Below are 13,202 nucleotides of genomic sequence, written 5' to 3' on the forward strand. Positions count from 1 at the left end.
ATACGCTATCACTATAACTGACTGTAATTCCAGTGTAAACGTGTAAGAGTGAAAAGATGTCATTTCAATGAATTTGGAGGGATAAATGTGAGGGGGGAGTCAAAATGAACGGGTTTATGTTTTGTACAGATTGATAAATTGTACAATTGTGTCTATATCTTAAGTTATCAGTTCATCTTAATAAAGCGCACCAGTCATAAACCTTTACATGATCTATTCTTTCAATTATGGTAGTGTTACAATAGCTAGTTGACCATAAAATTGACTAAATTGTAGTTTACTTTGACCATTCGACAGGGAATGAATGTATGAAACTCTTAAAATACTGAGGAACAGAAAGTCCTGGCAGAGAAATCAGCTGCTCTGCAACATGAGATATGACACCACTATCCTGAGCTATGACAACTTTATTGAGTTTAGGGCATGAAACAGAAACCAACAAGCAGTACTGGATACATCTAGTGGAAACTATTATTTGGACAAAAGATGAGGGGGAAAAACGTCCAATCAAGATAACTAGTGGAATTGAGAAAATGTATCAAAGTAGGAACCCAAACACCGGGAAAATTAGCTTTCTACATGTGATTGTCGGTATGTTATTGCTATTTGCCAAGGTTTTATATTTAGATTTCGTTGAGCATATTCAACAAAACTGACCTCTGTGTCATTTGAAAATGTAAGCAGGGATTTTTTTTTTTAACTGGGTACAAGCAGTAATGTATGAAATTGTTTTAGCACAGCGGGATGACAAACACATTTCACTGTGTTTAGGAAAGAAAACCTAATGATTCTGTAATGGACTGAGAGGTGAGGAGGAAGAGTCAAAACCTAAGTTCATTTCTGAATAGAAATTTCTTACAGACATTGGTCTTTGTAATAGGAAATGCTTTCACTGTCAACCTTGCCACAATATATCATTGCATATTCTTTAAAAAAAAAAAAAAAAGCATGTTTCAGATTGGAGCCATTCCCATGTCAAAACATTGAGATAATGATAAAAATGATTTGCACCGAATGACATGAGGGTATTTCTGGCTAACTATTATATGTTGATTAATCATTGGCATGCATGTGTATTTTTACTCAACAAAAAAAATCACAATAATCACTAGTGTAAAGTGTACATTGAATACATCACTTTTTATACAGTACATACAAAAAGATAACTTTTTCAGAGAGAAAATATGGACCCAGTCAGGCTCTTTAAATATGTAAACATGACATAAGAAACGATGTGTAAAAATACCAGAACTATACAGGTAGTGTAAATCTGTCCAGCTTTGAGGTTGGGTACATCACATGGTGTAATAATGCTTCATATCCTTTTCTTTCTTCCTTCGTGTGAGAGTTTTGGACCAATGAAAGCAATTTGTTCCATAGTTGTCTGTCTGATTTCTCCCTTTTGTTATCACCACTGTCCACTGACTTGCCCTGTACATGTCTGATTGTACTGCAAGCAATTCATGAGTGTTTGGTTGGGCCTCACCCTTCTCTTTGGCCAGCACATTTACAGCTGGTTATCCAGGTCAAGACAGAGTCTCGCCCAATCAGCTTTGCACGAGTAAGTTCATGACAGTTTGTAATTCAGGCTATAGCGACACAGCTTGATTTGTTTTTCTTTCTCTATTGTCCTTGTCTTTCCATCCTCTGACCTAGGAAGTATTAAAAATGACGCGAGAACAGAATACCAGCCAAAAGGTATGGTTGCATGTGTCCATGTGTGTGTATACATGTATATCCCCTCTATTGACGTTTTGTTAAACGAGGGGAATTTACAACACAACGCTAAAATGCAGTATTAACCGGCATGAGACAGCTCAAACAGCTTGGATATAATACAACGATACAGTAAGTCCCAGTATCAAACAGCAGCACAATGGTCTGGGCGCTGCAGTTCGTTCAACAGTACAGTCTCACCAAAACAAAACATGTCCTGTGCAGCTTCCTTTGCCCGCTGAATGTCCACCAAACAAAAACACAAAGCAAATGAAAAACCCTTTGCACATTTGTCCCGGTTCAGTTTCCTGGTTGCAGCCCCAAAAGGAACTGGCTACAGCCTCTCCCCTAAAGTGTCCCGGTCGGGTGCTGGTGGGTGCTGGTGGGCCTAGAGCAGGGAGCTGGTGGGGCTCCCGGGCAGCGGCGGGCTGTGGCTGTGGTGGCTCAGGCTGTGGCTCAGGCTGTGGCTGTGCGAGGGGCTGGGGCGCACCGGCAGCAGGTCGTAGTGGCTGGGGATGTGGCTGTTCCTGGGCAGGTCGTAGGGGTTCTGGGGGTAGCTGGGCACCACCACACCGTTGGCACCCTGCAGGATACTGATGGTTGGCTCTGGGAGGGAGAAAAGAAGAATTAGAGATTTAATTTTTTTCCTCTTTAAGTATCATTTGGTAGTCTGTGATATGGAGACACTTTCCTGGCACCAGCCCCTGAATCGATTTTGCTAGATTCAGGTCTGGAATTGCTTCCGTTAACGGTGGTTTCACTGAATAAAAATCTGTTCAGAACAATCAGCATCCGTTGCTAGGCAGGATTTGGAAGAAGCAATTTTGTGATTGGTTAGATAAACCAATCCCAGAGGACTCTGCGCTTGGCAACGACCCTCTTTTAAATCAGTTGACCTTGGAGTAACTGAATGATGGAGTTGAAAACGAAAGGGCCATTCAGCCTGAATATCAGGCAGTGGAGAGACAGGCAAATGGAAAGATATGACTGTTAACAATGACAAAAAGCTATTTTCCCTCCAATTTACTTTTAAGGTGCTACATGTAAGCATTTTAACATCTGAACTGAATTTTACACTGTGAGGCGGAAAATTTGCTGGATTGCTTTACAGCACAAAACAGGAAGAGGGCGCTGTTCTTCCAGAGCAAACGGAGCTAAAGCTTTCAGTTTCTCGCCGCAACGGCAAAAAAATCACTTCCAACATGTTTATCTTCTTCAGTAAAGACAAAGAAACCAGGGAGAGGGAGGAGGAGGGGGAGGGGGGACAGGAAGCAATGCAGTTTATGGGAAATGTAGTTTTAATTTTGAGAAACCATAACATTGGTATTGGTTTGAGGTAGAAGATACCAGTCGCCTCAATCATGGTCTCATTTGTTTAGGGTAATAATACAAAGGTATCAAAATTCATTCGACAATTACAGTATATATTGATGTTTACAAATTCTACATGTAGCAGATTTAAGTAGATAGTCTTTGAAATGCAGAGACAGGCAAAAATAGAAATATGAAATAGAAAAATAGAGGAAAACACAACTATTAACAACAATGACAAACTGCTAATTTCTCAGTTTATTATGTTCACTCCTGTCTTGTCATGGACATCCCCAGTGGTGGAATAGATAGAAAGATCCAAGATAAAAAAAAAAAGGGAGAATGACAACTGAAATTGAGAAATACAGATAAAGGAAGCAACATCCTGACAAACGAACCCCTTTACTCAACCAGCATGCTTTGCCCCTCCCCTCTCCTCAAACGTACCCATGTCGTAGACGTTCTTGGCGGCGGCGGGGGCGCTGGTGGTGCTGGTGGTGGTGACGATGGCGGTGGAGCAGCAGTAGGCCATGTGTTCATGGTGAGCCGGGGACTTCATCTCCACGTAGCTGCTCTCCGAGTGCTTACAGGCCAGGCCCGGCGGGTCGTTGATGGTGGCGTACGGGTTTTCACTGTTGAGGGAGCAGGTGCTGGACAGGGAGCCCTTCATATAGTCTGAGGGCAGAGGAGACACACACACACACCACTGGTATTTATTTAGTGTGTTGAGAGATACTGCTATATAACTCAGATAGGTACTGTAAGCTGTGGCAGAAGTGTCAGAGAGTTAGATGAAATACCGCCGAGGCTAAACTCCTGTTGAACACAGCAGTAATACACAAGAAGCTGTTATTATCTGTGATTATGGGCCTGACAGTGATGCAGTATCTCCGTATTTGCTGTAAACAAACGCTCTCTAGCATCGTTGCTGTTGGGTGAAAACCTTGTAACTCTAATTTTGGTGATTTTCATGTTTTAACTTTGATTAAAGGATTGCATCCTCCCCCATGAAATGAGAAAATTCTACGAAGCTTGGGCTTATGAAACCTTTTCAGGTAGCGCTTTACAATAAGGGTACATTAATTAAGGGTTAGTTAATGCTTAATAAGCATTAACTAACCCTTAATTAACAGTTAACTAATGTGTCTGGTAAGCATTTACTAATGGTGTTCATGTTAACTAAGGTATTAATTTATACATTATTTAATAGTCATCTTTATAAACTATTAAATAATGTATGAATTAATACCTTAGTTAACATGAACACCATTAGTAAATTATTACCAGACATATTAATTAACTGTTAATTAATTAATGTACTCTTATTGTAAAGTGTTACCCCTTTTCAAAATCAACAAGATAAAGTCAAATGCACGATGGTCAAGCTAACAAGGCTGTTTTTCTTTGAGTTGAAATTTTGGAGATGCAAGGTTTTCACCTGACAACAGTGATACATGCATTGTTACCTGCTGTATAAAAGCTGTAAGACACAAGATAAGATAAAAGCCACAAGACACAATAACAGGACAAAGCAAGACAGACTGATAACTGGCTCCTTGGTTACCACAAGCGTTTGCATAGCAACCAACTCCATTTCTCATAATAGGGATTATCAGCACGACTGGCCTTTGAGCAATCAGATTTCCTATCAGAAACTACCCATTGTGTGAATCTGAATTATATACTAATGTGAATTCTGCTTTGAACAAACAAACATGCTGAGTCAACTTTGCATCGCTGTAAACCAAAACATTACATTGCAACAACATCAGTATTTAAAAGCAAAAATAAATCTGTGAAACAATGCATTTAAAAGGGAATACACCGTGAAAAGAGCAAGTGAAATACACAGCATTCAGATAGAGTGAGGGAGTCTCTGGGTCAGTCAGGGAGTGTGTCAGTGAGTGACGGGGGGTCAGAGGAGGAGCAGGACCCCAGCAGAGGGAAAACACACAGAGGAGAGAGGAGGCAGACTCTTGTCCTGCAGAGAGACAAACACACCGGTGAACACAGGCAGGCACACATCAACACGGTCGTTCAAATGAATTACAGATCAGATTTCGTCTTTACAGTGACATTAAGCATATAGCTGGAGATCTGTGTGGCCCGGGGGTTTTTCCTCCTGCACCTGTCTGCTCCTAGCGGCTCATTTCCTGCACACACATCACTATCTCTGCTGCATCCACTAGCGCACAAACTGGCAAAATCAGTGTCGTCTTTTAAAGGAAAAATCCATTCTCAGATACTCTCACATACTGTATGTATCATCAATCTGTGATGTTCAACTCATTCCAGGAGTTATTGTGTGACGAAGTGTTGTCATTTGCGTTTTGGTGTACCCGCTTTCCCTCAACCTGCCTCGTCTACTTCTACTTCAGATTTCCTACATCAAGACAGTCACCCTAACTCAAAACACAACCTGTCTTGTGGCTGCATTGCATTCTGGTCTCTCTCCTGCTCCTGTGGGTGGAGAAATTGGTCTCTCTGCCTCTTCTATGATGGATTTCTCCCTGTATGATTGTTGAATGTCTCTTGGTGCAAAATGGCGGCTCTAGAAAGAAGCCCTCGCTCTTTGATTCTGAGGGACTGACACCTGTGTGTGGTTGGCTGGTTAATAAGTAAAATACAGCGGACTCAGAAATGCAAGATACACCGCCAATAGCTGTTTTAGGGTGGATTTTTCCTTTAAATCACTTCTGAAGCTCTTTTCCTACAGAGATGCTTTTATGTAATGATGGTTCTTTCCACTATTGTTCCTCTGTATTGATTTGCTGGTATAACCACGCTAAATTGATTTTCTCATGATGAATTCCCACAAACTAGAAAAAAACTTGAGTTTAAGCTGATACTATTCAGTTCTACCTGATTTTCATGCAAAACAGCAAAGCTGCGTTTGCAAACCTGCTCTGGTATAAAACATGTAGCTTACTAATGGATAGATAGAGTAGAACAGGCTATAGACACACTACCAGTCATTTTGATCTAAAGGCTTACGCTTAAATGCTTGAAATTTGTTTCTTAGACAAATATAAATAGTGAAGTTGATCCTATGAATGAATTTCTTTCCAAAGCCTTTGCCTTTCCATCAAGGCAAAGGGCGGCTACTTTAAAGAATCTAAAATATAAGATAGTTTTGATTTGCTTTTGGTCAGTACATAAATCCAGTTGTTTTACTTCATAGTTTTGATGTCTTTACTATTATTCTAAAATGTGAAAAATAGTAAAAAATAAAGAAAAATGCGTGTGTCCAAACTTTTGACTGGTAGTGTAAATGCAATTAGACTAAATGATTTCCTTGTTTTGAATGTGCCTGATTGACGAGCAGAGAGTGAAAGATAAAATCTTGACCACAACGGTATGTCCTTCATGCCTCATTAGATAAACTGCATGAGGTGGACATGTCACTCTTTCCCACTAATGATCCATAGGCTACCTACACTCGGCTCTATAGACTTTTGAAACCTATGCTTTCACATTTAATTAGGCTCTGTGTCTGTCAGCACGGTCCAGCAGCAGTATCGATTGTCCACCCACTCATGCTTGCAGCTTGACACGTCCTGCACCTCAAACAAGAGAGTGTCGTGTTACACGGGACATGCAGCCCTCCACATTCACTGTGACTTTCAACGCAGGGAATTGCAACAGTATGAAGCTGAGGTGTCAAGGCTCAAGATGCAAGAGAGGCCAGTCATTGGCTGAGGGAAACTGTTCGAGCAAGAGGATTGGCTGGGGGGGGTCAGAGGTGATGAGGTCACAGTCAGCCTCACACTGTACCTCTGTAGCGCGGCTCCAGATGGTAACTGAAACGTCGGTCCAGGCAGTAAACACCTACAGAGGGAAGCCAGAAAGAAATGTTCCTGAAATATTAAGAACAATTAAGAAAGAAAGGACTGGTCTTGAGAGTAAACAGTCTACTAACTCATAGAACTCATAGAATAAGAACAGTAATGGCTCCGGTGAAAGAGCGACAAACGCGGCGCAGGGAATATGAGGATTTAGAAACCGTCTGATCGGTCATTAAGGTGCAGGTCCAAATCGCAGAGGCTGCAGTTAATTGCTTAAGAGAGAGGAGCATCCAAAATGGATTTCTGAACAAGCTTTTTTAGAGCTGCAGGTAATCTTTGGTCCATGAATCAAGTACAATACTGGTAACCTTTCATCATACTCAAACTCAGTAAATCCTGCATACTTTTTTTTAACAAAATCACGTTTCTTTAAATAATCGCAAATTAGATTATTTGTCAATATCTTTCAGCCCTGCAAGCCGAGCCTCTAAAACATTCATTTTGAAAGAGGTGCTCACGAGATGGAAACTAAGGCAATGGGACAGAAAAGGAAATTGAGAAGCTTTTCCACGAGGCAATACAACCAATCACGTGACATTTTAGAAGATCACACAGTGGAGGCTGGTGTGCGAGAGTTCGACTAGTTCAGCCACCAAGCCTTTTACACTGAGTCTGAAGTCTGAAGCCAATGCACATATTTGTGTTTTTTCTGCAAACATGTCGTTTTGTTTGTGCAAAATTTCTGACATTTGTTTCTGCGGCAAATATACTGTGGCCTGTAGGGGGCATCATTCTATTCTTCCAACCCTACATAGTGTTAGTGTACAATTGTCTTAGGAGGTAGAGCCTCAGAGCGAGGCTGGGAGAGGCAGGAGTCCAGACTGACCCAGCTCATTGAGGTTGCAGTAGGCCCCCCACTCTGGAGCGCTGTTCCTGTGACGCTTCTTTCTCTTCATCTGGGAAATACACAGAGACCACTAAGACATCAGAACACACACACTACAAACATTACATTAGAAAAACAGTTAATTTAATTATTACTTGGGACACTACACTTTCAACTATGATAATAGAAAAAATGCTTAAAGTGACAATGAAATGGCATTTCGAAAACATTTCCGTAATTTGACGTATTTGTGGTTGGAACAGAATGTTGGGGTCATTATTGGTTGGAAATATTATATATGCTTACTGTTATTCCATGAAGTAACCACTAAAAATATGCTGTTTTCCAGAAAGTAGAAGTAATGGGGTTTTGATATCAAAATAAAATAAAAATGTTGTAAATTTATTGACGTTTATTGTTAAATAGGGGTATATTATGACATGGAAAATCTGCTAACAAGGTGAAAAAGTCATTTTTTATTCCACTGTGACTAACAATAGTTTGTCTCTGTGGAGAAAATATCTTAGCCAAAGTGCTGCCAGGCTGTCCTCACTTTTTGTCAACAAAGCGTAATCCAAATGCTGCTATTTTAAAAGAGTGAACACTAAGCAACTTTCAGCCTTGACCTTTTCAGCTGAGGCCCACCTTGGCAGCGGTCCTCTTGTCAGGCTTGGCGTAGTGCGCAGCGTAGGTGCAGGGCCCCAGGGTGCGGTAGCTGGGGTTGGAGAAGCAGTGGCCCACAGAGCCGCTGCTGGGAGACGACTCCGGGGAGGAGAGCAGGCCTGTGCACTGCAGCCCTGCTGTCGCCACACGAGACACCGGCGGCTCAACACACACACTCACACACACAGGTATTCACACCACCCTGTACGTGCTAATATGTACGCATGTGCACACACTCAGTGCACCTGACAAACCGACAAGGCATCTGGGCGTTGAACGTATCAAACATTGTCATAAGCAGCAGATTAAAACGAAGGGACTCCAGCTGGAACCTAGAGGAGGAACTTGGCATTCAGTGTCATAGAACATTCATTCAATTATTCATTCATTCACCTTTTCTTTACCCACTTATTCCTGTTCAGGGTCAAAAGAGGGCTGGAGTCTATCCCAGCATGCACTGGGGACGGGTCGCCAGTCCATCACAGTGCGAACACAGATAGACAGACACTCTCCTTCATATTCTCTTACAGACTAGAGTCTCCAATCCACCTGCATGTCTTTGGCCTGTGGGAGGAAACTCAGGCGAACACGAGGAGAACGTGCACACGCCGCCCCGTCACAGAACACGTGAAGCGAAACAGGTGTAGTAGGTTTGTCTTACCTGAGAGGGAGTAGTCGGTGGTGTTGATGCGCATGGCGGGGGTGTAGGTGACGTTGGGGACGTGGTGGCCTTTCTCTCTCTGCCGGTAGCGGAACCAGACCACCAGGCCCAGCATGGCCATGATGAGCAGCAGCAGGAAGATGATGCCCAGGACGGCGCCCGCCGACTGGCGCTCGGACGCCAGCGCCGGGCTGATCTTGGTGTAGGGGTTCAGTTCCTCCATCATCAGTGCAGCTGAGAAAGGGGGATACATTGTTGGAGACAGTCAAACAGATAAACACATAAACTATTCTGAATTTGAATGGGTGCTGTGGGTGTCTGGCACCCATGGCCAAAAATGTAGAGAATCCCTTGAATGTCGTTATATTGGTAAAAAGTACAAGGTAAATCAGCAATCATCAACTGTTTTCCATCACTAATTCCCTCTTATCTTTATCAACACTGTCACTGACAAATTTTCAAGTATGAAATGTAGAAAAATTAATTTGTAGGATTGGTGCAATATGGAAGATTTGGAAATAAAAACTGCTGCTGTGATATCAAGGCAAATAGCAAATAACAAGACATAAAGTGAATTGGGAAATAAATACACCAACTTTTGGCTAAATGCTCATGTTGTTTTGACAGATCACTGGGACTCTGCTGCATTTTCTGTAGTAGTTGTGAATTTTAACTGTAATTTTAGTATGCTGATAAGTCATTATTTCTGCCCTTTTAGACCTTTAACATGGTTGGGTAGACACAGATCATAACTGTATCTTGCACCCATATGCATGAAAGGCAAACTCCACACAGGCACATAGGTAACATTTTACATGAACTCTAGTTTATATTATAACAACCATATGGTACATACAGTATATATACAATTCTTATATCAGTGTTCAGTAGGTGTACATATCACAGCTGTCACAGGTGTGACATGAGTGGAAGAGTGTGTCAATTTACTGAGTGGAAATTTCAAAATAAAAGTCCCCACATCTAACTGTATTTCCTCATCTATTGTTGCTGTTGGTCTCCATTCTGTCCCATTCCATTATTTTGTCTTCTGAAAGATTCATGCCATCTGTTCACCTGGTGACTAGAGAGTGAAAATACATATGGCCTGACTTTGTCTCAAACAGACCATATTTTGCATTTTACATTAAACACAGTGCTAATAATATATTATGTAATATATATTTATACGACAGAGGGACCCGCTCAGTGATTTGCTAGGACATGAAAAGGCAACCAGGGAGATGAGATAGCAAAAAGCGTTCTTGAATAAGACATGGTGCAAAAAACTGTTCAAAAAGTGCTAAATGGTGAAGAATCTCTTATTAACTTATTTACTGCAACAGCATTCTTTATGGCACAACATCCAAAGTCCTAAATAAACTCCAGTATATCCAGAACTCTGCTGCTCGCCTGCTCACCCGCTCCTGTTCCCGAGACCACATCACCCCTGTCCTCCAGAACCTCCACTGGCTCCCTGTCCCACAACGGATCCATTTCAAAGTCCTTCTCCTCACTCACAAAGCCCTCCACAACCAGGCCCCCTCCTACCTCACCGACCTGCTCCACCACCACACTCCTTCCCGCAGCCTCCGCTCCTCTGATGCCAACCTTCTGTCTCCACCTCTCAGGACCAAGCACCGGACCTGGGGCGACAGAGCCTTCTCCATATCTGCCCCCACCCTCTGGAACTCTCTCCCCAAACACATCCGAGACTGTACCGATCTGCTCATGTTCAAATCACTAGTCAAAACTCACCTTTTCAGAACTGCTTTTAACGTGTGATTAATCTTGTGTCATATGATTTTATTGTGTTGTTTTTAACTTATGTAAAGTGTCTTTGAGTACCCTGAAAAGCGCTCTACAAATAAAATGTATTATTATTATTATGTATTATTAACAAACTCATTTTGCCGTCTCAACTCCCTGATTTCCTTTTGAGAGGCTTTTTTACGCCCTTGCAAACCAGTGTGAGGCTTCCTCTCTTGTCCAGTGTTGTCGTACGATTCATCTGAACCAAAAACTACTTTGGCAAGACAAGCGCAGCATCAAACACTCACATCCAGCAACTTATCACACACATGACACTGAGCCATTAGCTGTCCGCTCACCCTGGTCACAGCGTATGCCTTTGAAGCCGATGCTGCAGTAGCAGGTTCCTGTCACGTAGTCACAGGTGGCGTTGTTCATACACTCACACAGCTGCTGGCAGCCGTAGCCAAACGTCCCTGCAGGACACTCTGGACAGGGGAGCAGGTGGAGAGGTTTAGTGCACTGTGAAACTCTACTGCTGGATACACACACATATTGCTGTTACCATGTGAAAACCTCATAACTCCAATCTTGGTTAAATTTTTCATTCATTTCAGTTCTACCTCCCTTCAATATATGAAACTAGGCGAGGCGATATATCACAATAATCATGAGAAATTACGATATCTATTACTATATCCAAAATCATACTGTAATCACACATATAGCTGTTATCATGTGAAAACCCTCATATCTCAAATTTTCATCAAAGTTCTCATGTTTTAACTTCAGTTGTAGGATTACATGGTCCTCTATGGGTTGAGAAAATTCTACCACTCTTGGTCTTATATATGAAACTAGGCTGGGCAATATATCACAGAAATGATAAATGATAATATTGAAAAATTGAAACCCTCTCAAAACCCATTGGTTAAAGTAAAAAAAAATGCATGGTGGTCAAGCTGGAAACAAGGCTGTTTTTCTTAGTTCCTGAAAAGTCAACATTTTGAAGATGCAAGTTTTCACCTGACAGCAACAATATGCAGATATGCATGTGCACACACGTAGACATCTAATTACAAACACACACACACACACACTCACTGAGTTCACAGCTGTGTCCTATGAAGCCGGTCCTGCAGGAACACTGTCCAGTGATGTGGTCGCAGTCCGCTCCGTTCTGGCAGCGACAAACCTCAGCACACTCTGAGCCGTAGAAGCCTGTGGGACAGCCTGGGAGCAGCAGACAGACGAACAGATCAGCAATGTACTTTATATCCATACATTGTGAACATTATTTATTTATTTCCTAAAACAGAACAAATGCATCAACTCTTCACTTCAAACTCACTTCAAACTTCGTACCCGAGAGAGGCTCCACAAATCTGAACTGGCTGGAAATACTTTTTGAAACAGCTTTTCTGGGATCGGCTAATCTCGTCTGGCACAGTGGACCCAACATGGATTACCTCGAAAGATTGAACCGAGCCCGTTTTTTGCACTTCAGGCAGATTTGAACAATCGCTCAGAGTGGCTGAAGGGATTCAGGGTAAGAAACAACCCGGCTCTGCCAGAGACCTGCATTACCCTCCAGCATGCAGCTCCATCACCTGCCACTTGATGGAGCTGCAGGTTTGAGTTGAACAGAGTAGACTCGTGATTCCACTGTAAAAAAGTGAGGCTGCAACGGAAACATACTCTCACAACAGCCTGGAAGTGTATCAATGTCTGTCTTCCTGGTCTGTATTATGGGAATACGGTAAACATGCGCGTGTGTGTGTGTGTGTGTGTGTGTGTGTGTGTGTGTGTGTGTGCATGCGTGTGTGAATGTCTGTGTGTGTGTTTGACCCACGTTGAGTGCAGTAGAGTCCCGTCCATCCAGGGCTGCAGTTACACTCTCCATCTATAGCGCTGCACTGGGCTCCGTTGTGACAGTTACATGTATGGATGCAGTCTGGGCCCCATGAGCCCTGAGGGCACGCTGTCAATACACACACACACACACACACACACACACATATATATATGTCATTAAATTAGGGCAAGATAAATGCAAAGATGAAAGCATGTGCACACGGTCCCAGACAGGCCAACAAATGTCAGCAGCCTGAGGGCCAGACGTAACACGGATCAGGTCGCTCTGTGTTCATTAGCTCTCATAACACACAAGTGACTGAGTGATTGCGGTTGCTGCGTTCAATGTGAGCTTCTGATGGATGATTAGTGCCAGATCCAATCGGGTAATTGCCTTAAGGTTGTTGTTGTTTTTTTTTGTTGTTGTTTTTTTCTGATTGATCCATCGTCTCCCCAACATGGGATGTGGTGGTGTTTCCGAGTGCAGGATGAACCAGAAACGATAGTAAAATAACCACAAAAAAAAAGCAAAGGCGATGAATTTCAGTCAGTTCTTCTTTGGAAAGCAAAGAATTGA

The 13,202-nt window shown here is 42.3% G+C and overlaps 1 protein-coding gene across 2 annotated transcripts in view; it reads right to left on the reverse strand.

Moving 5' to 3' along the window:
- Positions 1-2,104: 2,104 nt before the first annotated feature.
- Positions 2,105-13,202, reverse strand: part of LOC139656776 (multiple epidermal growth factor-like domains protein 11) — a 95,924-nt gene continuing 84,826 nt past the window's right edge. Inside the window, exons 16-25 of one of the 2 annotated variants that reach the window (XM_071534398.1) lie at positions 12,624-12,752; positions 11,876-12,004; positions 11,131-11,259; positions 9,023-9,256; positions 8,344-8,495; positions 7,699-7,768; positions 6,802-6,855; positions 3,475-3,702; positions 2,190-2,322; positions 2,105-2,150 (exon numbers count right to left, since the gene is read on the reverse strand). In XM_071534398.1, the coding sequence (XP_071390499.1) occupies positions 2,105-2,150; positions 2,190-2,322; positions 3,475-3,702; positions 6,802-6,855; positions 7,699-7,768; positions 8,344-8,495; positions 9,023-9,256; positions 11,131-11,259; positions 11,876-12,004; positions 12,624-12,752 (1,304 nt within the window). Of the gene's footprint in view, positions 2,323-3,474; positions 3,703-6,801; positions 6,856-7,698; positions 7,769-8,343; positions 8,499-8,986; positions 9,257-11,130; positions 11,260-11,875; positions 12,005-12,623; positions 12,753-13,202 lie in introns of both variants that reach the window. The other variant, XM_071534397.1, reaches the window with a different exon arrangement.

This window comes from Centroberyx affinis, unplaced genomic scaffold, assembly GCF_046629955.1.
Source record: "Centroberyx affinis isolate AG114_WGS23_722 - 3 ecotype Tasmania unplaced genomic scaffold, CSIRO-AGI_Caff_v1 ptg002536l_1, whole genome shotgun sequence".
NCBI lineage: Eukaryota > Metazoa > Chordata > Actinopteri > Beryciformes > Berycidae > Centroberyx > Centroberyx affinis.